Source organism: Macaca fascicularis, chromosome 15 (genome assembly GCF_037993035.2).
Source record: "Macaca fascicularis isolate 582-1 chromosome 15, T2T-MFA8v1.1".
In the NCBI taxonomy this organism is placed as follows: Eukaryota; Metazoa; Chordata; class Mammalia; order Primates; family Cercopithecidae; genus Macaca; species Macaca fascicularis.
In genome coordinates this window covers 14,938,660-14,963,171 of record NC_088389.1, presented here as the reverse complement: position 1 = coordinate 14,963,171, position 24,512 = coordinate 14,938,660, and the positions used below count along the sequence as shown (strand labels likewise).

The window sequence follows — 24,512 nt, the reverse complement described above, 5'->3', positions numbered from 1 at the left end:
TTTTCCTGTTTTTATATGTCCGCTGAAGGGAGAGACTGGGGAGAGAACTGGGAAAATGTTTGTGAGGGAACCAGTTGTATTATTTGCTTTATTGAGTATAGTGCGTTATTCTCCAACCAGGTTAACGACAGTGATCTCCCCACCTGTGGATGTCATTGCTTCTTGTGTCAACTGCTTAACTGTTTTGGCTGCCCGCAATCCAGCAAAGGTGAGATGCCAGATCTTCCTAACAGCCAAAAATGTAGCACTTGGCACATACCTGAAGATACGTGGGCATTTACCTCTTCCTTTTCCTTCTCAGGTCTGGACTGATCTTCATCACACAGGCTTTTTACCATTTGTGGCCCATCCTGTCTCCAGCCTGAGTCAGATGATTAGGTGAGCCAGGTCCTAGGGTGGTAGGCCATATTCCCTAGTGAGAACCACATATGTCTCAGGTCTAGCCTAGGTTTCTTGATTTTATTTATTTATTTTTTAAATTTTTAAAATTTTTTTGAGATGGAGTCTCACTTTGTTGCCCAGGCTGGAGTGCAGTGGTGCAGCCTCCGCCTCCCATGTTCAAGCAGTTGTCGTGTTTCAGCCTCCTGAGTAGCTGGGCTTACAGGCTCGAGCCACCATGCCCAGCTAATTTATTTATTTATTTATTTTATTTTTTGAGATGGAGTTTCGCTCTGTTGCCGAGGCCGGAGTGCAGTGGTGCGATCTCAGCTCACTGCAGCCTTCGCCTCCCGGGTTCAAGTAATTCTCCCCGCTCAGCCTTCCCAGTAGCCAGCATTACAGATGTGCGCCACCATGCCCGGCTAATTTTTTGTATTTTTAATAGAGACGGGATCTCACCATGTTGGCCAGACTGGTCTGGAACTCCTGGTCTCAAGTGATCTGCCCGCCTTAGCTTCTCAAAGTGCTGGATTATAGGTGTGAGCCACCACGCCCAGCCTGATTTTTTTTTTTTTTTTTTTTTTTTGAGATGGAGTTGCGCTCTTGTTGCTCTGGCTGGAGTGCAATGGCGTGATCTTGGCTCAGTGCAACCTCCGCCTCCCAGGTTCAAGTGATTCTCCTGCCTCAGCCTCCCGATTAGCTGGGATTTCAGGCATTCGTCACCACACCCCGGTAATTTTGCATTTTTGGTAGAGATGATGTTTCACCATGTTGGCCAGGCTGGTCTCGAACTCCTAACTCCAACTGATCCGCCCGCCTTGGCCTCCCAAAGTGTTGGGATTACAGGCATGAGCCACGGTGCCCGGCTGAGAGCAAGAAAGATTTCTTATCCAACATCAATCACGTTAGTATGTGAGCATTTACTTTCCAGCCCAGAAAATCCAGAGGTGTCTAGATTGAGGGACTTGGTGTCCCGTTATTAAGCCACAATCACTCTGTACTTTTTCTCATTTCATGGTTTTTGAGCTTGGCCAGTAGACCACTTACCAGTACACAGGCTCCATCTTACTACCTGAGAGTTCTCGCCTTGCTCTCTCTTGACAAAACGTTTCCCTGATGTTCCTTTGATTTTTTTACTTTCAATCTCTTGAGGTTTTACATCAGTAAAACATATTCTTAATGTTTACCCTGGGTACAGAACTGTCTCGATTGGATTATTTCCATTGGAGAGCTTTTCTATTTTATGCTAAGTCATCTAGACTATAACAAGAATGCTTTATGATTAGTTTCTTGAAACCCTGAAGTTTCCCCATCATTTTTTTCCCTCTAATCTTTTTCCAGTGCGGAAGGGATGAACGCTGGAGGGTACGGAAACCTCTTGATGAATAGTGAGCAGCCTCAGGGCGAGTATGGGGTCACTGTTGCCTTTCTGCGCTTGATCACCACCCTCGTCAAGGTACAGTCTGATTGTGTTCACGAAGGGCAGGAAAAGAAAGTGTCCAGTCTGGTCAGATGACTCTGAAATAGTTTCCCTGGCCCCTGCTGCTGTAATCTTCTTGTCTATAGGCAGAATAGTCATTTTGAAGTTATAGGGACAACAGTTTCTATGTATTGAGTACCTACTATGTGCCAGTATGTGCTCTATTAGGTGCTTAATTATGTGAATTTATTTAATAATTGGAAGGTTTGTGAAGTAGAATGGAAGAGGCCAAAAGGGTATTGCAGTGACTGTCAAGCTATTTTGACAGTAACCCGGGATAATATGTCCCAATATATATACATGTATGTATATTCCTAAAGCAGAATTTCACAGTACATTTATTCTTACACAAGTTGTACTCTGATATTTTCTATTCAGTCTCCTCCCTGTTTAAGTGAATTTTGACCATAGTCTGATCTCATAATCTACTAATGGGTTACAACTCGGTTTGAAAAATACTGACATAGAGCATAAATAATGATATAGAGCATAAATTTTGGAGTCAGAATTAGGTTTACATTCAGGTTGACAGCTTACTAGCTACATGACCTTGAACAAGTAGAGAATATCTTACAGTCTCTAAGATAGAATGCTATATGGTCTCTACCTCATGGGATTAAGAGGGTCATGCATGAAAAAAACTATACTTCCTGCCTGCAGGAATCAATGAATGCTTAAAAAGAAATGATTGTAGGCTGGGTACAGTGGTTCATGCCTGTAATCCCAGCACTTTGGGAGGCCAAGGCGGATGGATCACATGAGGTGAGGAGTTTGAGACTAGCCTGGCCAACATGGTGAAACCTCATCTCTACTAAAAATACAAAAATTAGCTGGGCGTGGTGGCAGACACCTGTAATCCCAGCTACTCAGGACGCTGAGGCAGGAGAATTCCTTGAACCTGGGAGGCGGAGGTTGCAATGAGTCGAGATCACGCCATTGCACTCCAGCCTAGGTGACAAGAGTGAAACTCCATCTTGGGGGCGAAAAAAAGATTGCATATAGAGATAGGAATATAAATATAGATATTTATATATTACTAAAGAGTCCCCATTTTTAATAGAGGGATGCTACAGTAAACAGATATCATTGGATATCAGATTTTTGCATATCAGATCTCCTTTCTAGTATTTCAGTGATGGGATTGAGGTTAGGGACGACTGGTGATCATGATAGTGAAGTGGCATTGTTCATTATCAGCAGTCCTCTATCCTTTATGTTTAAGGTGCCTCCCTTCTGTCCAGATTTAGCCTGCATCCCTTTTCTTCATGTTGTTGCCTTTTGTGACATTCTCTTTCATTGCTTTTTCTATTCTAGAAAAGACCCACAACTTGGGCTCAACTATAAAGTAGGACTTTTGATGTTTCTTTTTTTTCATTGTTGACCAAGGTTTGCCTAGATTTCCTTTGGACCTATCTATGGTTTTGGAATTAAATCTCTAGGTAACTAAATGACTTTTCTTTAAATGTGTGGAAGCCCTCACTGCATCGTTTCTTTTAGGGGCAACTTGGTAGTACCCAGAGCCAAGGACTTGTGCCCTGTGTAATGTTTGTGCTGAAGGAGATGCTTCCCAGCTACCATAAGTGGCGCTACAACTCTCATGGAGTGAGGGAACAGATTGGTAAGGACAGCATGGACAGGGAAGACCTGGCATGGGCAGGGAAGACTTGGGGATTTCTGGCCCCCTGGAGAGCTTTTTTCTTTCCCTTTCTTGAGATAAGGGGTCATTACACAAGGCCACATCATTCCTCTGTCTTTTCTGGAGTCCAGGTTGCCTGATCCTGGAGCTGATTCATGCGATACTGAACCTGTGCCACGAGACAGACCTGCAAAACAGGTAATGAAGGGTTGATTACTAGAGCTTGATGCTCGCCAATTCAAGACAAAGGCTTTTGCTATGCAAAGCCGTCTCATTTCTTCCAGAGAATTTGCCTTGCTTGAGCCCAGAACTCAGTAATCTTGAGGCTGTGAGTTGCTTTCCATTGACCTGTTTATCATTTCTCACTGTGGACAAAGAAGTAGGAATGAGAGAGAGAGAGAGAGAGAGAGTGTGTGTGTACACATACACTATTATATTAATCATTCTTTATGATCTTTACAAAAGTTCATTCCTGACAAGACTGCTCTTCATATATATCTACTTCCCAGGGCCAGTTACTATGTATTCTCAGTTTTTTTCCTCTTTATGTATTGACTGTAACTTTCTTTCCATGCCACTGCTTATAGCTGTCTTGTTTTAATGGTTCCATGCATTCCATTGTATGGATTAATTATGATCCTTTTCAGTAAGGGTACCGTATCTGTTACTTGATGAACATTTAGATTGCTTCTCAGGGTGATCTGTAGGTGATCAAGTCTATTTCAGGAAAGTGATCAGAGTGCTTTCAGCTTACAGAGAGCTGGTCTCCAGTGTCCAGTAGGTTAGGTTAGCCACCCTAGCCTAACTGGACAATGTTCTTCCTTCCAAGATACACTGAGTGGCTCCCTGGTAACTCAGAACACCTCTGTCTTCCAGTCATACTCCCAGCCTGCAGTCTCTCTGCATCTGCAGCCTTGCATACACAGAGGCAGGACAGACAGTTATCAATATCATGGGCATTGGCGTGGACACCATTGACATGGTGATGGCTGCTCAGCCTCGAAGGTAGGGCTCCTTCTCCATCTTCCCTTTGTTTGTCTTTATTGTACCTGCATGTTACTAATAACTCCAGCTTAAGTTAACTTGCAGTAGCTTTTAGAAGATGATATTGTTCTTCCTAGGACATAGCCTTTACATACCCTAGTGGCTGCTGTATAGATTGGCATATAGCAAAGGGAGTTGATTACTCCTCCTCTCTCCTAGTTTGGACTGGGGCCTCTAACAGAAGCTGTTGAACTCTGGGATTATTGTTGGAATCTAATTCATGAGAGCACATATGTTGCGAATGAAGTCATACTGTCTGAATCATCTTTGGTTTCCATTTGGCACCCTAGTGATGGGGCAGAGGGCCAGGGGCAGGGCCAGCTGCTGATCAAGACAGTGAAACTGGCATTCTCCGTCACCAACAATGTTATTCGGCTGAAACCTCCTTCTAATGTGGTGTCCCCCCTGGAACAGGCTCTCTCACAACATGGTATGTATTTCTCTTCCAGTCTGTAACATTTCTGTTCATAAATACGTATTTTAGGCAGTGTTTTTGGATATCAACAGTGTTTTCTGCTTCTTGAGGAAGTTTGGGAATGATTACCACCTCCTTTCCTGAAATTGGAAACAAAAGGACTAGATGGTACTTTATTTCTGCCTCCTATTGATGATAGAATAATAGTTAAGAATGCAGGCCGGGCGCGGTGGCTCAAGCCTGTAATCCCAGCACTTTGGGAGGCCGAGACGGGCGGATCACAAGGTCAGGAGATCGAGACCATCCTGGCTAACACGGCGAAACCCCGTCTCTACTAAAAACACAAAAAATTAGCCGGGCGAGGTGGCGGCGCCTGTGGTCCCAGCTACTCGGGAGGCTGAGGCAGGAGAATGGCGGGAACCCGGGAGGCGGAGCTTGCAGTGAGCTGAGATCTGGCCACTGCACTCCAGCCTGGGCGACAGAGCGAGACTCCGTCTCAAAAAAAAAAAAAAAAAAAGAATGCAGATTTGAAGTCAGACTGCCTTGGTTCAAATTTTGTAGCCAATCAACTGTTTCACCTTGGGTGCGTTATTAAACATCTCTGTCTCTGATTTCTCATCTGTAAAATGGGGATAATGGTACAGGTTGAGTATCCCTTATCTGAAATGCTTGGGACCAGAAGTGTTTTGGGTCTCAGATTTTTTTTTCATGTTTTGGAATAGTTGCAGTATACTTACCAGTTTAGCATAAATCCAAAATGTTCCAGTGAGCATTTCCTTTGAGCTGTAGTTAAGAGATTTTGACACATTCCGTATTTTTAAAAAATTTTTTACTTGTTTTTTTTTTTTTTTTTTGAGACAGTCTAGCTCTGTTGCCCAGGCTAGAGTGCAGTAGTGCAATCTTAGCTCACTGCAGCATCCGTCTCCCGGGTTCAAGCAATCCTCCTGCCTCAGCCTCCCGAGTAGCTGGGATTACAGGCATCTGTCACCACGCCCGGCTAATTTTTGTTTTGTTTTGTTTTATTGTTTGGTTTTGTTTTGTAGAGACAGGCTTTTGCCATGTTGGCCAGGCTGGTCTCGAACTCCTGACCTCAGGTGACTTGCCCTCTTCAGCCTCCCAAAGTTCTGGGATTACAGGCGTGAGCCACCGTGCTCTAATTTCAGATTTTCAGATTATGGATGCCTGTAGTATCTTCCTAATAAGATTATAATAAAGAGCTGGGCCTGGTGGCTCATGTCTGTAATCCCAGCACTTTGGGACGGTGAGGCTGGGGAGGATCCTTTGAGTCCAGGAGTTCGAGACCAGCTTGGGCAACATAAGGAGATCCCCATCTATACAAAAAAAAAAAAAAATTTAGCTGGGCCTGGTGGCATATGCCTGTGGTCCCAGCAACTCAGGAGGCTTAGGTGGGGGGATTGCTTGAAGCTTGGGAGGTGAAAGCTGCAATGAGCCATGATTTTGCCACTGCACTCCAGCTTGGGCAACAGAGTGAAACCCTCTCTCAAAAAGAAAAAGGATAGGCTGGGCGCGGTGACTCACGCTTGTAATCTCAGCACTTTGGGGGGCCGAGGTGGGCGGATCACGAGGTCAGGAGTTTGAGACCAGGCTGGCCAACACAGTGAAACCCCATCTCTACTAAAAATACAAAAATTACCTGGGTGTGGTGGTGGATGCCTGTAATCCCAGCACTTTGGGAGGCCGAGGCGGGCAAATCACTTGAGGTCAGGGGTTTGAGACTAGCCTGGCCAACATGGTGAAACCCTGTCTCTACTAAAAATAAAAAAAATTAGCTGGACATGGTGGTGCACACCTGTAATCCCAGCTACTCGGGAGGCTGAGGCAGGAGAATTGCTTGAACCTGGTAAGTGGAGGTGCAGTGAGCCAAGATCGCGCCACTGCACTCTAGTCTGGGTGACAGAGTGAGACTCCATCTCAAAAAAAGTTAATAAATAAAAATTAATAGGCTGGACGCGGTGGCTCACGCCTGTAATCCCAGCACTTTGGGAGGCCGAGATGGGCGGATCACGAGGTCAGGAGATCGAGACCATCCTGGCTAACGGTGAAACCCCGTCTCTACTAAAAATACAAAAATTAGCCGGGCGCGGTGGCGGGCGCCTGTAGTCCCAGCCACACGGGAGGCTGAGGCAGGAGAATGGCGTGAACCCGGGAGGCGGAGCTTGCAGTGAGTGGAGATTGCGCCACCGCACTCCAGCCTGGGTGCAGAGCGAGACTCCGTCTCAAAAAAAAAAACAAAAAACAAAAACAAAAAATTAATAAAATAAGCACCTATTTTATTCAGAATGTATCTTTGCTGTTGATGGGTTGAACTGTTTATCCCCAAATTCTAACTATTCATTTGCTCCTCAATAAAGAGAAGGATATAGCCACCTGGGTTTGCTGTGACCCTCCAAGTACTTGAGGGTAAATTCCTTCACATATACACTACCAGTCTTTTTTGAACAGCCAGCGCTCTAAGGATTTGAATGAGGCACACTTGATATCTAAACTGTTTCCCGTGCTGCTTTAGGTGCTCATGGAAACAACCTCATTGCTGTTCTAGCCAAATACATCTACCACAAACATGACCCTGCTTTGCCACGTCTTGCCATTCAGCTGCTGAAACGTCTGGCCACGGTAGGATCATATTTCATGCACACACACTGTTTATGTGAGAGTGTTTTTTTCCCCTGATTACAAAATACATGCTCAGGCCACGTGCAGCGGCTTACACCTATATGTAATTCCAGCACTTTGGGAGGCCAAGGTGGGAGAATCACTTGAGTCCAGGAGTTCACGACCAGCCTGGGCCACATAGTGAGACCCCATCTCTAATATAGACAAAAGGAGAAAAAGTCTGCGTGCGGTGGCTCACACCTGTAATTCCAGTACTCTGGGAGGCTGAGGTGGGTAGATCACAAGGTCAGGAGTTCAAGACCAACCTGGCCAAGATGGTGAAACCCCATCTCTCCTAAAAATACAAAAATTAGCCGGGCGTGGTGGCAGACACCTTTGATCCCAGCTACTTGGGAGCCTGAGGCAGAGAGTTGCTTGAACCTGGGAGGCAGAGGTTGCGGTAAGCCGAGATCACGTCGCTGCACTCCAGCCTGGGCGACAGAGCGAGACTCTGTCTCAAGATAAAAGAAAAAAGACATGCTTTACGCCGGGCGCGGTGGCTCAAGCCTGTAATCCCAGCACTTTGGGAGGCCGAGGCGGGCGGATCACAAGGTCAGGAGATCGAGACCACAGTGAAACCCCGTCTCTACTAAAAATACAAAAAATTAGCCGGGCGCGGTGGCGGGCGCCTGTAGTCCCAGCTACTCAGGAGGCTGAGGCAGGAGAATGGCGGGAACCCGGGAGGCGGAGCTTGCAGTGAGCCGAGATCGCGCCACTGCACTCCAGCCTGGGCAACAGCGTGAGACTCCGTCTCAAAAAAAAAAAAAAAAAAAAAAAAAAGACATGCTTATTGTAAAATATTTATTTAAATGTTACAAATAGATGTAACAGAAAGTCAAGATGCCCTATGATCTCCTTATTCCAAGAATCCCTATGGGCAGGGGGATATGCCATGCTCCAGATTTCCTTTTTTTTTTTTTTTTGAAACAGGGTCTGGCTATGTCTCCCAGGCTGTGCTCCAGATTTCTTATCTGTGTTCTTGTATTTTAAAAAGTATTGGCTGGGTGCCGTGGCTCACACCTGTAATCCCAGCACTTTGGGAGGCTGAAGCAGGTGGATCACGAGGTCAGGAGTTCAAGACCAGCCTGGCCAAGATGGTGGAAACCCCCCCATCTCTACTAAAAATACCAAAATTAGCTGGGTGCTGTGGCAGGTGCCTGTAATCCCAGCTACTCAGGAGGCTGAGGCAGGAGAATTGCTTGAACCCGGGCGGCAGAGGTTGCAGTGAGCCAAGATCACACCACTCACACCGTTTCTAAAAATAAAAAAGGTATTTGGGGCTGGGCGTGGTGGCTCGTCTCAAAAAAAAAAAAAAAAAAAAAAGTTTTGTCAGGCGTGGCTGCGTGCGCCTGTAGTCCCAGGTACTCAGGAGGCTGAGGCAGGAGAATTGCTTGAACTCGGGAGGTGGAGGTTGCAGTGAGCCGAGATTGCACCACTGCACTCCAGCCTGGGCGACAGAGTAAAATGAAAAAATTATTTGAGTGTATACTTTTGTTCTTTATAAAAGCAGAATTCCTGGTACTGTTTTTCTTTTGAGACAGTCCCATTCCATCACCCAGGCTGGAGTGCAGTGGCATGATCTCACCGCAACCTCCACCTCCCAGGTTCATGCGATTCTCCTGTCTAAGCCTCCCAGGTTGCTGGGATTATAGGCTCCCACTACAACACACAGCTGATTTTTTGTATTTTTATTAGGGACGGGTCTTTGCCATGTTGGCCAGGCTAGTCTCGAACTCCTGACCTCTAGTGATCTGCCTGCCTCAGCCTCCCTTCATGCTGGGATTACAGGCATGAGCCACTGTGCCTGGCCCCTGGTAGTGTTTTATGACTTCCTTCACTTGCTACCATATCAAACAGTCTTGGTGTTCTTGATGCCATATGGGCACATTTGGACTTCCTTCATTCTTTTTTGTCTTTTTTCCTTTTTTAATTTGGACTTCCTTCATTCTTTCTAATGTTTGCATATCACATCCTAGAATGGATGCATCCTGATTGATTTGGGCTACTTTCTGTTTTCCACTATTACAAGCAGTGCTGCAGTGAACATTATTATCCCTACCACCCTGTAAACATTTGTTTACAGTTCCAAAGATTTAGGTAGGTATAAATGAACATGATAATTTTTATTAGATATTTCCAAATTACCTTCCAAAAAACATTGTAACAGTTTATACTTGTAACACCAAGTCTTCTATCCTGGTCGCAAGGGCTTCATCATTGTTTAGTCTTTGCCAATCTAATAGGCAAAAAAATGTTTCACTTTTCAGTTTGTATTTATTTAACCATGAGGGAGGTTGAGCATTTCTTTATTCTGATTACTGTCTCTCCTGTGAATTTGGGGGCATCTCGTGCTTGTTTGTGGTGATGTCCCTTTTGGCCCAGAGCTGTAGTCTGGATGCTTCCCTTTATGCCAGTTTTCTGGGAGCTCTTCAGTGCCCTTCTGCAGGAGCCCATTGAGGTTTTTGTGGAAGCAGAGCTCTAAGCCTATGTATTCTGGTCTCCACCAGGTGGCCCCAATGTCAGTGTATGCTTGTCTGGGCAATGATGCGGCTGCCATTCGTGATGCCTTCCTGACCCGATTGCAGAGCAAAATTGAGGACATGCGCATCAAAGTTATGATTCTAGAGTTCCTCACAGTTGCAGTAGAGACCCAGCCAGGCCTCATCGAACTGTTTCTGAACCTGGAGGTTAAGGATGGCAGTGATGGCTCAAAGGTAAGCCTGTAAGCTGGGATGACGCTGGGAGTTGGCTCCCTGGGAGGCAGATGCTGGGCTCTGCAAGTGCAGCTGCTGGCAGTGGCTGTGGAACTGAACTCTGACCTGTCCCTTCTTGCAGGAATTCAGCCTTGGGATGTGGAGCTGTCTCCATGCAGTGCTGGAGCTGATTGATTCCCAACAGCAAGATCGATACTGGTGCCCACCCCTGCTGCATCGTGCCGCCATTGCCTTTTTGCATGCTCTGTGGCAGGACCGGAGGGACAGTGCCATGCTGGTCCTCCGAACCAAGTAAGTCTGCCTCTGGGAGTAGTTTCATTGTTCTGGTCTATAAAATGGGAGTAACAATAGCTCTTATACCAGAGGTTTGTTGCGACGGTTCACTGGGAATAAGTGCTTAGTGCCTGGTTCAATACCTGGGAGTTTTATACTAATTCTCTTTCTAATGCTGCTGCCAGCATTAAGGATCTTTAAATATTAAGCACCTTGAAGGTTCAACTGCTTTTGTGTTCCTGCCTTTTGCTAACTAGCTACATCAAAACTCATTATTCTTGAGAAACAGTAGATTCAGGAGAGAGGGGCTTGCTGAAGTCACTGGATGGAATGAAACATTCTGTTCTATTGGACCTGCTGGCACAAAGGGAAGGAGTGTTAAAAGGCTAATTGGGAGTCTGCCGTCTTATTTCCCTCCCTCCTCTTCTGTGGGGCTTTTGGGAATCTACAGTGCAAGGAATCTTGAAGAGTTTTTGTTGATCAACTCTATAGTGCACAAGTGTGATTCATAAGAGGAAAATGTAATTTTATCTATGGAAACCTTTCATTTATACAGGACTAACTGACTTATCAGACACATATTAGGATTGAGACTGGTAAAATATGAAGTGACCACCAAAGGGAGCTTGAGAGAGGAGAAAAGGACTGTGAGAGGGAAAAAGTATGATTTCAAACATTTATTTCCTTTTTAGACCCAAGTTTTGGGAAAATTTAACCAGTCCACTGTTTGGAACCCTTTCTCCTCCCTCTGAAACATCAGAGGTAAGCTGTGGAAGAGGGCAGGATGGTGGCTACAAGTCCCTGGGAGGAAAGGCTATGGGCTGTGAGATGGGGCCGTAGACAATGATACCTCCCCTAATTAAACAACAGAATGTTCTCTTCACTAGAAACGTCTTTCTCAGGGAAGTGCCTGGTTTCTGTCCCTTTGATGTCTTGCTTTGGGAAGGAAAGTGGTTTGCGTTGGTGGCTCTGTGGTCTTCTCTGTTCAGTTGGAGACATTGTGGACCTGACGCTTCTGCTCTTGCAAGTCAGGCCATTCACATTCAACAGGGGTTGTACTAACTTGTTCTGCAAGTGTTGGGCTTCTGCTCTGTTCACCGTTGGATATACTGGGGGAGATTAGTGATCAGAGATGTGATCATTGCCTGTTCTGCTCTCTCTCTCCACAGCCCAGCATCCTGGAAACCTGTGCCCTCATCATGAAGATAATTTGCTTGGAGATATACTATGTAGTTAAGTGAGTACTTTCCCCTCTTGAGATTTTAACTGAAGGTTGGAGGAGTAGGAGTTGGTGACCTACCACTGGGTGCATGGCTGGAAAGAGCCAAGGCAGAGGAGAGAACTGGTTTGGAACCATTCATGGAGGCTAGTGTGCTGTGTCCCTGGCCAATCCACCGATGGCATTTATGATTGTCAGAAAGAGTTATTGTGAAACAAACTCCATGCAACTCAGATTTTATGGAGGAGGAATCCTGGAAAGGCCTCAGCCTAACCCACACATTGGAGGTGTCCTGGAGCTGGTCTGCCTTTAAGCCCATGCGAGGTTGTTTTCTCTGCCTCAACAAGGGTCTGTACCCATTATATTCCCATCTACTTTCAAAACCTAACTGGAGGTTTTTTTCTTGACACTGTAGGGGTTCATTAGACCAGTCATTAAAAGATACACTCAAGAAATTTTCCATCGAGAAACGCTTTGCCTACTGGTCAGGGTATGTCAAGTCATTGGCAGTTCACGTGGCCGAAACAGAAGGCAGCAGCTGCACCTCCTTGTTAGAGTACCAGATGCTGGTGTCCGCCTGGAGGATGCTTCTCATCATTGCCACCACTCATGTAAGACCCTTTTGGGGAGAGTTTTCACTTTGATACCTTACCAATGATGTGTTGAGATACCTAGCAGATATAGCTCCTTGTGAGAAAGAATTAATCAGGGTTTATCCCTGAAAGCTAAACTGTAATAGGTTCTATGCTGATAAATTGGGGCTGTGGGGTATTTGAGGGTGTTGGGTCCAAGAGACCATTAAGAGGAGTGCAGAGAAGTGATCTGAAATCCTTTCAGAGTTCCTGAAGCCTCCTGTACCTCCCTTGGGCCTTGGCTGGGTCTTAACTGCTCCCTGGCTGCAAATGCCTCTTATACAAAGGCATAACTGCCTTCTTGTGCTGTGTACCTTGTAGACGCTAGGTCAATAAGTACTTGTTGACTAGTCAGCAGGAAGCTGTGACAGCTGCAGCAGTACCTTCTCTAAAAAGCAGTTTGTCATTGGTTCTAGAAACTGCATTTCGGCCGGGCGCGGTGGCTCAAGCCTGTAATCCCAGCACTTTGGGAGGCTGAGACGGGCGGATCATGAGGTCAGGAGATCGAGACCATCCTGGCTAACCCGGTGAAACTCCGTCTCTACTAAAAAATACAAAAAACTAGCCGGGCGAGGTGGCGGGCGCCTGTAGTCCCAGCTACTCGGGAGGCTGAGGCAGGAGAATGGCGGGAACCCGGGAGGCGGAGCTTGCAGTGAGCTGAGATCTGGCCACTGCACTCCAGCCTGGGCGACAGAGCGAGACTCCGTCTCAAAAAAAAAAAAAAAAAAAAAAAAAAAAAAGAAACTGCATTTCTTGGTCTTAGAAAAAGAACAAAGACCATTGTCTCTGTACTCTGTCTACTGGGAGTTGGTTTTGAGAGAGAGATAACATCTGGAAGAAATGCATTGTTCTTGGCTTTTTTGTGGTTTGACACCATCATACTGTATCATAAGGACTTGGTATTGATTCCTTGGGGTATCCAGATTAACTTTTTTTTTAGATTAACTTTTTTTTTTTGACTTCATGAACAACTTCAGCTTGATAGATGCCTCCTTGTTCCAAGCACCTCCTACATCTGTGAGATTTGTTTCCTAGTGCCAGACTGCCCACATGCCTGGAGCTTTGAGCCTGGAAGGGGCAGGTTTGTGGCTACTGTTGCTGTGGCATAGTGGTTTTGGACTCCTAAGACTCCATAACACACTTAAAGGCTCACCTGTCTTTGAGAATGGTTAATTCCCCAGGGTATAAGCTTTATGTCACCTGCCTTTTAGGCCCTAGTTAGGCAGCAGTTCTTGAATTGTAGCTCTCAAAAATCTCACCATCCTCTTTCCCCCAAGGAAACCTATCTGACTCTCTCTCTCTCTGACCTGTCTACCTATGCAAAAGAAAAGAAAAAAAAAAGAGAAAGAAACCTAAGTCCAAGATGTTGTTCACCCGTTCATTCTCTTAATGGCATTAGTGGAATGCTTCCAGGCATTGGGATACAGCAGTGAATAAGGCAGATAAGATCTTTGATCGCATTGAGAGTGCCCTATGATGGAGGAGGTAAATTATAAACAAATTCACCACTTAAAAATATGGTTTCAGATAGTGATAATTTGCTGTGAAGGAGATAATTAAGGTGCTGTGGTAATGAACACATGAGATAGAAGTAGTCAGGGTGACCTTCTCTGAGTGGTGATGTCCCAGCTGAGAGCTGAGTGTGTGAAGAAGCCTTCCAGGTGGAGCCCGTGGAGGAGAGAAGTCTAGGCAGATGGACTTGCAAGTGCACAGTTCCAGCAGTGGAAAAGAGCTTGATATGTTCACGAAAGAGGCAAGCAGGGCTGGACTAGAGTGAGCACAGATGGGACTGATACTACAGTCAGTTGGACCAGATCCTGTGGGGTCTTTGGACCATGTTGAAGAGTCTGGTTCGCGTTTCCCGGGCACTGGGAAGTCTTTAAAGGATTCTAAGCAGAGGGGGGACAGAGTCTCAAAAGAGGAGGTGAACCTGGGCTTGATTCTGACCGTATCTAAGCGTCGACAGAAGAATAGCAGGGCCTTCAAGCCCTATTTTACTTTATCTTTTAGGGGACAGGTTCTCACTGTTGTCCAGGTTGGAGTGCAGTGGTGCAATGGTGGCTCACCTGCAGCCTCAACCTCCAGGTCTCATGTGATTGCTCCACGTCAGCCTCCTGAGTAGCTAGGACTACAGGCATGCATCACCATACCCAGCTAATTACAAATTTTTTGTTGTTGTTGAGATAGGGTCTCATCATGTTGCCCAGACTATCAGCCCTATTTTATTTTATTTATTTATTTATTTAAGACGGAGTCTTGCTCTGTTGCCCAGGCTAGAGTGCAGTGGCACGATCTCAGCTCACTGCAACCTCTGCCTCCTGGGTTCAAGCGATTCTTCTGCCTCAGCCTCCCACGTAGCTGAGACTACAGGTGCACCCCACCATGCCCAGCTAATTTTTGTATTTTTAGTAGAGACAGGGTTCCACCATGTTGGCCAGGATGGTCTTGATCTCCTGACCTCGTGATCCGCCCGCCTCCCAAAGTGTTAGGATTACAGGCATGAGCCACCATGCCCAGCCTATATAAGCCCTATTTTAAATCAGGGAGACTGATTTACCAATGACTAATTGCCTAGCAGAGGACCCCACTTTTCTTGGCCTCTAAAATCTGGGAAACTTTCCTAGCGAAACCTTTTTGTGTTCTTTTGCAGGCAGATATAATGCACCTGACTGACTCTGTGGTGCGTCACCAGCTTTTTCTTGACGTGCTTGATGGAACCAAAGCATTAGTAAGTGTGTCTGGAGATTTCACATTTCTCCCAGGGAGGTTGTCTTTGAAGTCAAATAGCAGAGCTCATGAGTCTGCCAGCCAGCCGCACAATTGGTCAGGTCAGAGGGCTCACGTTGACCTGGGAGGCCTGAGGCTGTAGTGGGTCAGCAGAGCTCTGCTGCTGCTATGCCAGCCCTGGCCTCTCCCCCTCCACCCACCCCTGTGAGCTCACTGCTGGGGAAGAAAGGCAGTGAGGCCAGAGGTGCCCTGTGGATGGCATGCGAGTCTTGCCACTGTGTCTTGCCACTGACTTCTGACTAGTGTGGTGTCTCCTTTCAGCTCCTAGTTCCAGCCTCAGTGAACTGCCTTCGCCTCGGCTCCATGCAGTGCACTCTGCTGCTTATCCTCCTCCGGCAGTGGAAGAGGTGAGCCTGTGCCAGGAGAGGCAGAGGCCCAAGGCCAGAGCCTTCTTGTCAGTGCCTGCTTGCCTTCCTGAAGGAGGGAACTAGTGGGTGGAAGCTAGGCTGGTTTTCCATCTTGAGGAATGGGAGTGACATAGCAGAGAGGAGGTGAGGCACACTGGTGGGTATCCTGAGACGGAGCAGGGGCAGTGTATGGCCTTTTATGAGGCATTTTGTCTCACTCTCTACCCTGTATTCTTTTTTTTTTGAGATGGAGTCTCACTCTGTCGCCCAGGCTGGAATGCAGTGGCGCGATCTCAGCTCACTGCAACCTCCACCTCCCAGGTTCAATTGATTCTTGTGCCTCAGCCTCCCTAGTAGCTGGGATTACAGGTGCGCGCTACCATGCCCGACTGATTTTTGTATATTTAGTAGAGATGGGGTTTCACCATGTTGGCCAGGCTGGTCTCGAACTCCCGATCTTGGTTGATCTGCCCGCCTTGGCCTCCCAAAGTGCTAGGATTACAGGCGTGAGCCACTGCCCCTGGCCCACCCAGTATTCTTTCTAGAGAGTTAGGTTCCGTGGATGAAATCCTTGGACCCTTGACGGAGATCCTGGAAGGAGTGCTGCAGGCCGACCAGCAACTCATGGAGAAGACCAAGGCCAAGGTGTTCTCAGCATTCATCACAGTGTTGCAAATGAAGGAGATGAGAGGTGAGGGGCAGAGGCAGGGGGAGCAGCAGCTGCAGTCTGCCCACCCCTGCTGACAGCTGGGTGGGGCTTCCTTCACCTTAGGGCTACACGTTTCTTCTGGGTCCTTTTGAGTTTCCAGTCTTGGAATTCTTACCTCAAGAAAGCTATGTTTTTCCCTCATGTGTCTCTCCCTCCTCTCCCACTGGACAGATGCTGTCCCTCTTAGCACCCCACTACATCCCTAGCCCCCTGCCTAGGAAGGAAACCTTGGTGTACAGTGAGAGTTGGCCTGGTGAGCATGACAGCATCCCTCTCTATCTATTCTGCAGTAAGTGACATCCCCCAGTACTCCCAGCTGGTGCTGAACGTCTGTGAGACCCTCCAAGAGGAAGTGATTGCACTCTTCGACCAGACCCGCCACAGTCTGGCATTAGGCGGTGCCACCGAGGACAAGGACAGCATGGAGACTGACGACTGTTCTCGGTCCCGGCACAGGGACCAGCGTGATGGGGTGAGAGAGTGCCCTAGAAGGCCATCTGTCCTTTCCACTGCCCGTCAGCTCTGTGCCTGACTCTGGGGATAACTAGTGAGCAAGACAAGACAGTCGCTGCACTTCCGGAGTTCACGGCCTAGTGGGAAAGGTTAATAGATCAGACACTGCAGAAAAGCAGAGGAACCCCATTGTACCGCAGGAGAGAAGTGCAGGGAGTACTTAGTCTCGCTTCTAACCTGATCTGGGACTTCGGTGCCTTTTCAGCAATGACTTAGGGATTGTAGCGGCAGGCAAATGCAGGGGCAGGGAGATTTGGGCAGTGAGAAGAGTACCTGGTCAGCTGTGGTTAGAATTGTCCAGTGACCTGAAGAAAGGCTAGCATGAGCATAGGAAAGTGAGGACCGAAGAGCTGGGGCTGGATGATGGCAGCTTCATCAGGGTCTTTGATTTGGAGCCAAAGTGAAGTAGGAAATGATGTAAGGCTTTTAAACGGGGAAAAATTGATCTGATTTTAACTCTAGAAAGATCACTCTGGACTTAAAACTCCAGGCCTCAAGCCATCCTCCCATTTCAGCCTCCCAAAGTGTTGGGATTACAGGCGTGCTCAAGAAAGATCACTCTGGATGCAGTATTGAATAGTATTTTTCAAATTGTGGGATCATGACCTATTAGAGACAGTCTTGAAATTAGCACATTTTGTTAGAACCAGCATTTTTTTTTTTTTTTGAGACAGAGTCTTGCTCTGTCACCCAGGCTGGAGTGCAATGGTGCGATCTGGGCTCACTGCAAGCTCCGCCTCCCAGGTTTACACCATTCTCTTGCCTCAGGAGAATGCCTCCTGAGTAGCTGGGACCACAGGCACCCGCCACCATGCCCAGCTAATTTTTTATATTTTTAGTAGAGATGGGGTTCATCTACAGGATGGTCTTGATCTCCTGACCTTGTGATCCACCTGCCTCGGTCTCCCAAACTGCTGGGAATATAGGCGTGAGCCACCGCGTCCGGCCTTTATTTTTTCTTAAAGTAGAATAAAATGTTTAAGAAAATATCACTGTGCTTTGTGTGATGTTAATTAGGGTAGGTATTATTAGTGAAAAACTGTAAACTTGTACATGAGGGTACAGTCTAAAAAGTCTTTATGACTGTGGGTCATGGCCAAAAAGAAATTTGAAGGGCCACTGGTATAAGGATAGAGAGGATGGAGCAGGACCATTTAGGAGGTGGGTGCAGTAGCAAGGCAAGAGGTGGCATTGGGCAGGGCCATAGAGGTCCCTCAGACTCCATGTGGCAGAGTTGGTTGGAGTGTCCAACGTGAGACAAGAAGTGGCACTGACAAGGGTGGTGGCAGTGTGGGAGGTGGGAGGGAAGAGGTGGGGGTAGCTCCAGTCAGTTTAGGGTTGGTCATTACAGTGGCTGGAGTTGCTGCTGTTCATTGAGAGTTGGACACAGGAGAGGGGCAGGGTGGGAGAGAGAGCGCATTCTGTGTTACTCGAGCTCATTTGGTGATGTGCGTAACCAAACAGGTCTTGGGCAACCGGGGCCACAGCTGCCTGTCATCATCCTCTTCCTCCTCCTCTTCTTCTTCCCCCTTTTACTCATCTTTGCCCCTGGGCCCCAACAGGTGTGTGTCCTGGGCCTGCACCTGGCCAAGGAGCTGTGTGAGGTAGATGAGGATGGTGACTCCTGGCTGCAGGTGACCCGCAGGCTCCCCATCCTACCTACCCTCCTCACCACCCTAGAGGTGAGCCTTCGCATGAAGCAGAACCTACATTTCACTGAGGCCACACTGCATCTGCTTCTCACCCTGGCTCGCACTCAGCAGGTAGGAGGCCAGCCCGGAGGCAGGAGGGAGCATCCTTGCTTGCCTGGGTGGGTTCTGACAATCCCAGAAGATATGATCTAGCCTGAGATCCCAACCTTCCCTGGGCAGGGCAGGGGCAGGCTCCATCTCATTCCTTGTCTTTCCCTCCTCCCAGGGAGCCACAGCAGTGGCTGGAGCTGGCATCACCCAGAGCATTTGTTTGCCCCTTCTAAGTGTGTACCAGCTGAGCACCAATGGCACAGCACAGGTAAGTGTCAGGAGCTTGCCAGGAGGCCCAGCCTGGCCATCCTACAGTTTCAGTTGAAAAGTGTCCTTCTCTACCTTTCCCTGGAAGTTGCTTTTCTCTTAATGGCCTAATACACTGATGGTGAAGAATCTTCCCTGCCCCCAGGCGGGTCTCTAGCAAGAGAAACTCACCACTAAAAGGCACTGCCTGGCCTTTGTGCACTGCCTCTGGGAGACGGGATGGATTCTTCCCGTTGCAGGTGTGAGGAAGACTAAACCAGATAACATATCCCTGGGACCAGGCCTCTAGCCAAGGCAGCTGTCCTCTCCTGTCATTCCCAAAGACAAGTGTGTCATTGTGACTTCTCCACCCCTGCACCACCAGACCAGGACTGGGAGAAGGGAAGTGGGTGGTTTGGGGGCTTAATGGGGCCTCAGCACCCTGCCCCCTGTGTCCCTTGGTTATTTCTAGTTTAACAGATATCTCCTAATTTCAAAAGAGTAGTCTTCACCTGAACCTCTCACTCTCATGAGAGTGACATGTCCAGGTTCGCATAGCTCGTCAGTGGCACACCTGAGTCTGGAACCCTGGATCTTGTATCTTAGCCTGGTGCTCTTTCCTTGCATCTACTGGCCTTGGCCCCTTTCTGGCCCTGGTTGCCAGGCAGTGACTGTGTCTATTGTGGGAAGTCTTTTCCTTTCAGCGCAGCTGGGCTGCCTTAGTTGCTGTACTGCAAGGAGGTCCTGCCTGTCAGCAGGGTTCTGAACTTGTCTGCTGTTTGTGTCTTAGACGCCTAGCGCCTCTCGGAAGTCCCTGGATGCCCCCTCTTGGCCAGGAGTCTACCGCCTGTCCATGTCCTTGATGGAGCGGCTGCTGAAAACTCTGCGCTACAACTTCCTGACTGAGGCCCTGGACTTCGTAGGTGTCCACCAGGAGCGGACCTTACAGGTGAGGGGCTGCCTGCATCGCAGGGGTGGGAGTTTCGGGGTAAAAAGGGTTCTGTGCCATTCATGGGGCAGGTGGGTGTGGAGCCTGGGCCTCAGTAGTGGAGGGTTGTCGATGCCTTCATTTCTGAGACGCTCTAAATACTCTGCTGGCTCACTGGCCAGCCAGTCTGCTGAGGGACGGGAACGGTCTCGGGTCAGAATCCTAGTTGTACCACTGAGCCATTTCTTGAGCTGCCACCTCAGCATTTGGGGGCCCGGGACGTTTCCTCTCCACAGGAGGGCAGGTGTGGGTATGTCAGGTCCCTCAGCCATCCCCATCCTTCCCGGATGTCTCCTTTCCTCCCAGTGCCTCAACGCGGTGAGGACAGTGCAGAGTCTGGCCTGCCTGGAGGAGGCGGACCACACCGTGGGTTTTATTCTGCAGCTCTCCAACTTCATGAAGGAGTGGCACTTCCACTTGCCTCAGCTCATGCGTGATATCCAGGTGGGGGCCCCGGATGGTGTCCTGGAGTCTGGAGTAATGCTTGGAGACAGGGAGGCTGTGAGCTCTCACTGGGGCACCTCTAGTGAATTGCAGGATGTTCCTGAACGGGGGCTTTTCCCTTGCGGAACACAGGGTTTGGTGTCATGTGCTTACTCTGGCTAAATGTTTCCTTTCATAGTCAAGGGTAGCCATGTAGATTAAGAACTTGTACTTTATCAGTTAGATATTGGTTCAGATCCTTTAAGAATATACCTGGGGGCCGGGCGCGGTGGCTCAAGCCTGTAATCCCAGCACTTTGGGAGGCCGAGGCGGGCGGATCACGAGGTCAGGATATCGAGACCATCCTGGCTAACACGGTGAAACCCCGTCTCTACTAAAAATACAAAAAGAAATTAGCCGGGCGTGGTGGCGGGCGCCTGTAGTCCCAGCTACTCCGGAGGCTGAGGCAGGAGAATGGCGTGAACCCAGGAGGCGGAGCTTGCAGTGAGCCGAGATCGCGCCACTGCACTCCAGTCTGGGCGACAGAGCGAGACTCCGTCTCAAAAAAAAAAAAAAAAGAATACACCTGGGACCAGGCGTGGTGGCTCATGCCTGTAATCCTAGCACTTTGGGAGGCAGTCAGGAGTTTGAGACCAGCCTGGCCAACATGGTGAAACCCCATCTCTATTAAAAATAGAAAAATTAGCTGGGCGTGGTGGTGCGTGACTGTAATCCCACCTACTCAGGAGGCTGAGGTGGGAGAATCACTTGAACCTGGGAGGCGGTGGTTGCAGTAAGTCAAGATCGAACCGTTACACTCCAGCCTGGGCGACAGAGTGAGACTCCCATCTCGGAAAAAAAAAAAAAAAAAAAAAAAAAAAAGGCTGGGCGCAGTGGCTCACGCCGGTAATCCCAGCACTTCGGGAGTCCAAAGCGGGCGTATCACAAGGTCAGGAGCTCAAGACCAGCCTGGCCGATAGGGTGAAACCCCATCTCTACTAAAAATACAAAAATTAGCTGGGTGTAGTGGCGCACGCCTGTAGTCCCAGCTACTCGGGAGGCTGAGGCAGGAGAATGGCGTGCACCTGGGAGGCGGAGGTTGCAGCGAGCCGAGGTCACACCACTGCACTCCAGCCTGGCGACAGAGCAAGACTCTATCTCAGGGGGAAAAAAAACACTGAACAGAACCAAAAACACACACACACCTGGAGCTGGGAACCAGCTGGAGGTGAAGAAAGAACACAGGCTCCAGAGCCAGGCAGGCTTCTCTCATCTGCTGGTTGTATGAGCTTGGCCAAGTCACTTCAGTTATTTGTAACCTTTTATTCTTTTCTCATAAAATGGAATCAGCCATAATCCTCATCTTCATTTTATTTATTTATTTATTTATTTAGAGACAGAGTTTTGCTCTGTCGCCCAGGCTGGAGTGCAGTGGCGTGATCTCGGCTCATTGCAAGCTCTGCCTCCCGGGTTCACGCCATTCTCCCGCCTCAGCGTCCCAAGTAGCTGGGACTACAGGTGCCCGCCACCGTGCCCGGCTATTTTTTTGTATTTTTTAGTAGAGACAGGGTTTCACCGTGTTAGCCAGGCTGGTCTCAATCTCCTGACCTTGTGATCCGCCTGCCTCGGTCTCCCAAAGTGCTGGGATTACAGGCTTGAGCCACCATGCCCAGCCTCATCTTCTATTATTTTAGGACCTTATAATATACGAGGCACCTAGCTGGGTCCCAGTGAAACAGTCCAGTCCTGAGCCCTACTGGCCCCGAGTTTGTAGCCCTGAGTACTTAGTGGCTATAAGGGCTTTAAAGCTGGAAAGTGGCCAGGGGAGCATGAGGGAGGGAGGGAGAGAAGAGCAGCAGCGAGTGAGAACGCGTGGGTGTTACGTGGAGGGCTGTTGGGTTGGGCTAGTTGGGTGACTGGGCTGCTGACAAGAGAATCCCTCATCTCTCCTATGTCTCTCCCAGGTCAACCTGGGTTACCTGTGCCAGGCATGCACCTCCCTCCTGCACAGTCGAAAGATGCTGCAGCATTACTTACAGGTAAGCGTCCTATGCCATGAGGGGCTGGAATACCTCACTGTGGCTTCCCGAGCTCCACCTTCATTTCTTGACTCTCCCTAGAACAAAAATGGGGATGGCCTCCCCTCGGCCGTTGCCCAGCGAGTCCAGAGGCCACCGTCTGCTGCTTCTGCTGCCCCCTCCTCCTCCAAGCAGCCCGCTGCTGACACAGAGGCATCAGAGCAGCGGGCCTTGCACACAGTCCAGTATGGCCTTCTCAAGATCCTCAGCAGGACGCTGGCAGCCCTGCGCCACTTCACCCCAGACGTCTGCCAGATCCTGCTGGATCAGGTACCGACCATCATCTGTTCGGCACCACCTCCCCTAAAGGCTCTGCTCTGCTGTGCACTGAGAGCTACCTGGGGCCTTAACTGGGTCCTGGATGGCTCTTGACTTTTCTTGCAGTCCCTGGACCTTGCTGAATACAACTTCCTGTTTGCCCTGAGCTTTACCACTCCCACCTTTGACTCCGAAGTGGCCCCCTCCTTTGGGACCCTTCTGGCTACAGTGAATGTGGCCCTCAACATGCTTGGAGAGGTAAGTGGGTTCTGTCACTGTCCTCTCTCCCGGCTCCTCCCCCAGCCCGCCACTTTCAGCCAACCTTGGGCATGGTACCTAGCCTCCCGAGACTGCTCCTCTCCGTAAACTGAACATGACAGCACCTCTGAGAATTACTGTGAGGATTAAATGAGGTAACTGATGAAATTTGTTTAGTGCAGGGCATGCAAGTAGGAAGCTCTCAGTAAGTGGGAGCTGTTCCTGTTGTCTTAGTTTTTTACCCTTCTCTTCAGCTGGACAAGAAAAAGGAGCCCCTCACCCAGGCAGTGGGGCTCAGCACACAGGCAGAAGGGACCAGGACGTTAAAGTAAGCGCTCTTTCTGAGATTTGATAAGGGGCTGGGGAAGTCATGGGCCCACTATTCTCAGGTTTGGCCAGCCTGGCCCTCTGTAGCAGTGCCAAAAACCTGCCTCTCCTCCCAGGTCCCTCCTGATGTTTACCATGGAAAACTGCTTCTACCTGCTCATCTCTCAGGCGATGCGGTACCTTAGGGACCCAGCTGTGCATCCCCGGGACAAACAGCGGATGAAGCAGGAGCTCAGCTCTGAGTTGGTATGGATGGATAGGGAGGGCTGGGCCAATAGGGCCAGAGCCCTGTGGGGTCCCGTCTGGTAACCCCCAAGGGTCAGAAGAGTGGCCAGATGTGCTGAGCCTCACCAAACCACTTTTTTTCTTGTAGAGCACGCTGCTCTCCAGCCTCTCGCGCTACTTCCGCCGGGGAGCCCCCAGCTCCCCTGCCACTGGTGTCCTCCCCTCGCCGCAGGGCAAGTCCACCTCTCTCTCCAAAGCCAGCCCTGAGAGTCAAGAGCCTCTGATCCAGCTAGTGCAGGCATTTGTCCGGCATGTGCAAAGATAGGGCAGTGCTGTGCTGCTGTGCTGCCTACCTACCCCTCTCCACCAGCCTACACCGCACCCTGGCTGCCAGGGCCTATACAACGGAGGGCACCTTCTGTCACCCCCTCCCCGAGTAGCCACTTCAACCACCCACCCACTGATGTTATTTTTATACTAGATGAAGAGGTCAACAGCAGGCATGGGGAGTGGAGTCTTCTGTGCTTAGGCCCTCACGCTGCCGACGCCCCCAGAGGAGCATTCCTTCCCTTCCAGCATTCCCCACAGCACGGCCAGCCAGGGGAGGCGGGAGCCCAGGAGAGGGCTCTATGCACGGGTTTCAGAATCTGTTTTCCATGCTCTGTCCCTGCAGTTTTGGTAATTCTGTGGTCTATTTATACAAATATTAAAATCCTGTTTATAGACAGCTGTGTGATATTTAAACTTCAAAGCCCATGGATGATGACCTGGCTCTCAGAACCTAGAAAACTCCCCTGGCCAGGCGCCTGGGAGTGGGGCTGCAGCCTCGGGGGAAGGCAGGTATTGATAGATGGCCAGTTCGCCAGCATCTCCTCATTCCTGTCCATAGGCTGAGGGTTAGGCTGAGTGGGCGCTGTTCCCTTCCTTGGCCTGCCCTGGTTGTGTCCTTGGCCCTGGTTTCGTTGGCCCAGTGGGCTGAGCTCATCCCTGGGTGAGCCTTTCTTGAAGCTCTGTGCCTTCCTATTTATAGCCCGGTTCCCCTGTCAACCCCCCATCTCCTCTTCAGAAGCCCCAACAGTGGGGCCTACTAGCTGTTGGCCTTCTCAGGACTGAAGTCAGAATGCCAGGTCCTGCTAGGGGCCATCTA

General features: G+C 49.0%; 1 protein-coding gene across 4 annotated transcripts in view; it reads left to right on the top strand.

Moving 5' to 3' along the window:
* Positions 1-24,092, top strand: part of NUP188 (nucleoporin 188) — a 65,599-nt gene extending 41,507 nt beyond the window's left edge. For 2 of the 4 annotated variants that reach the window (XM_005580680.4, XM_074016315.1), the window contains exons 18-44: positions 121-208; positions 302-378; positions 1,720-1,834; positions 3,356-3,476; positions 3,626-3,692; positions 4,371-4,499; positions 4,829-4,968; positions 7,481-7,587; positions 10,134-10,340; positions 10,462-10,631; positions 11,306-11,375; positions 11,783-11,850; positions 12,248-12,443; positions 15,115-15,192; positions 15,513-15,598; positions 16,144-16,289; positions 16,598-16,779; positions 18,383-18,583; positions 18,738-18,830; positions 19,599-19,757; positions 20,103-20,240; positions 22,184-22,258; positions 22,340-22,567; positions 22,682-22,813; positions 23,068-23,141; positions 23,257-23,386; positions 23,514-24,092. In XM_005580680.4, coding sequence (XP_005580737.2) covers positions 121-208; positions 302-378; positions 1,720-1,834; positions 3,356-3,476; positions 3,626-3,692; positions 4,371-4,499; positions 4,829-4,968; positions 7,481-7,587; positions 10,134-10,340; positions 10,462-10,631; positions 11,306-11,375; positions 11,783-11,850; positions 12,248-12,443; positions 15,115-15,192; positions 15,513-15,598; positions 16,144-16,289; positions 16,598-16,779; positions 18,383-18,583; positions 18,738-18,830; positions 19,599-19,757; positions 20,103-20,240; positions 22,184-22,258; positions 22,340-22,567; positions 22,682-22,813; positions 23,068-23,141; positions 23,257-23,386; positions 23,514-23,690 — 3,454 coding nt within the window. In that variant the 3' untranslated portion in view covers positions 23,691-24,092. Of the gene's footprint in view, positions 1-120; positions 209-301; positions 379-1,719; positions 1,835-3,355; positions 3,477-3,625; positions 3,693-4,370; positions 4,500-4,828; positions 4,969-7,480; positions 7,588-10,133; positions 10,341-10,461; positions 10,632-11,305; positions 11,376-11,782; positions 11,851-12,247; positions 12,444-15,114; positions 15,193-15,512; positions 15,599-15,845; positions 16,290-16,597; positions 16,780-18,382; positions 18,584-18,737; positions 18,831-19,598; positions 19,758-20,102; positions 20,241-22,183; positions 22,259-22,339; positions 22,568-22,681; positions 22,814-23,067; positions 23,142-23,256; positions 23,387-23,513 lie in introns of those variants that run through there. The other 2 variants (XR_012424286.1, XM_074016316.1) reach the window with 2 other exon arrangements.
* Positions 24,093-24,512: the final 420 nt, after the last annotated feature.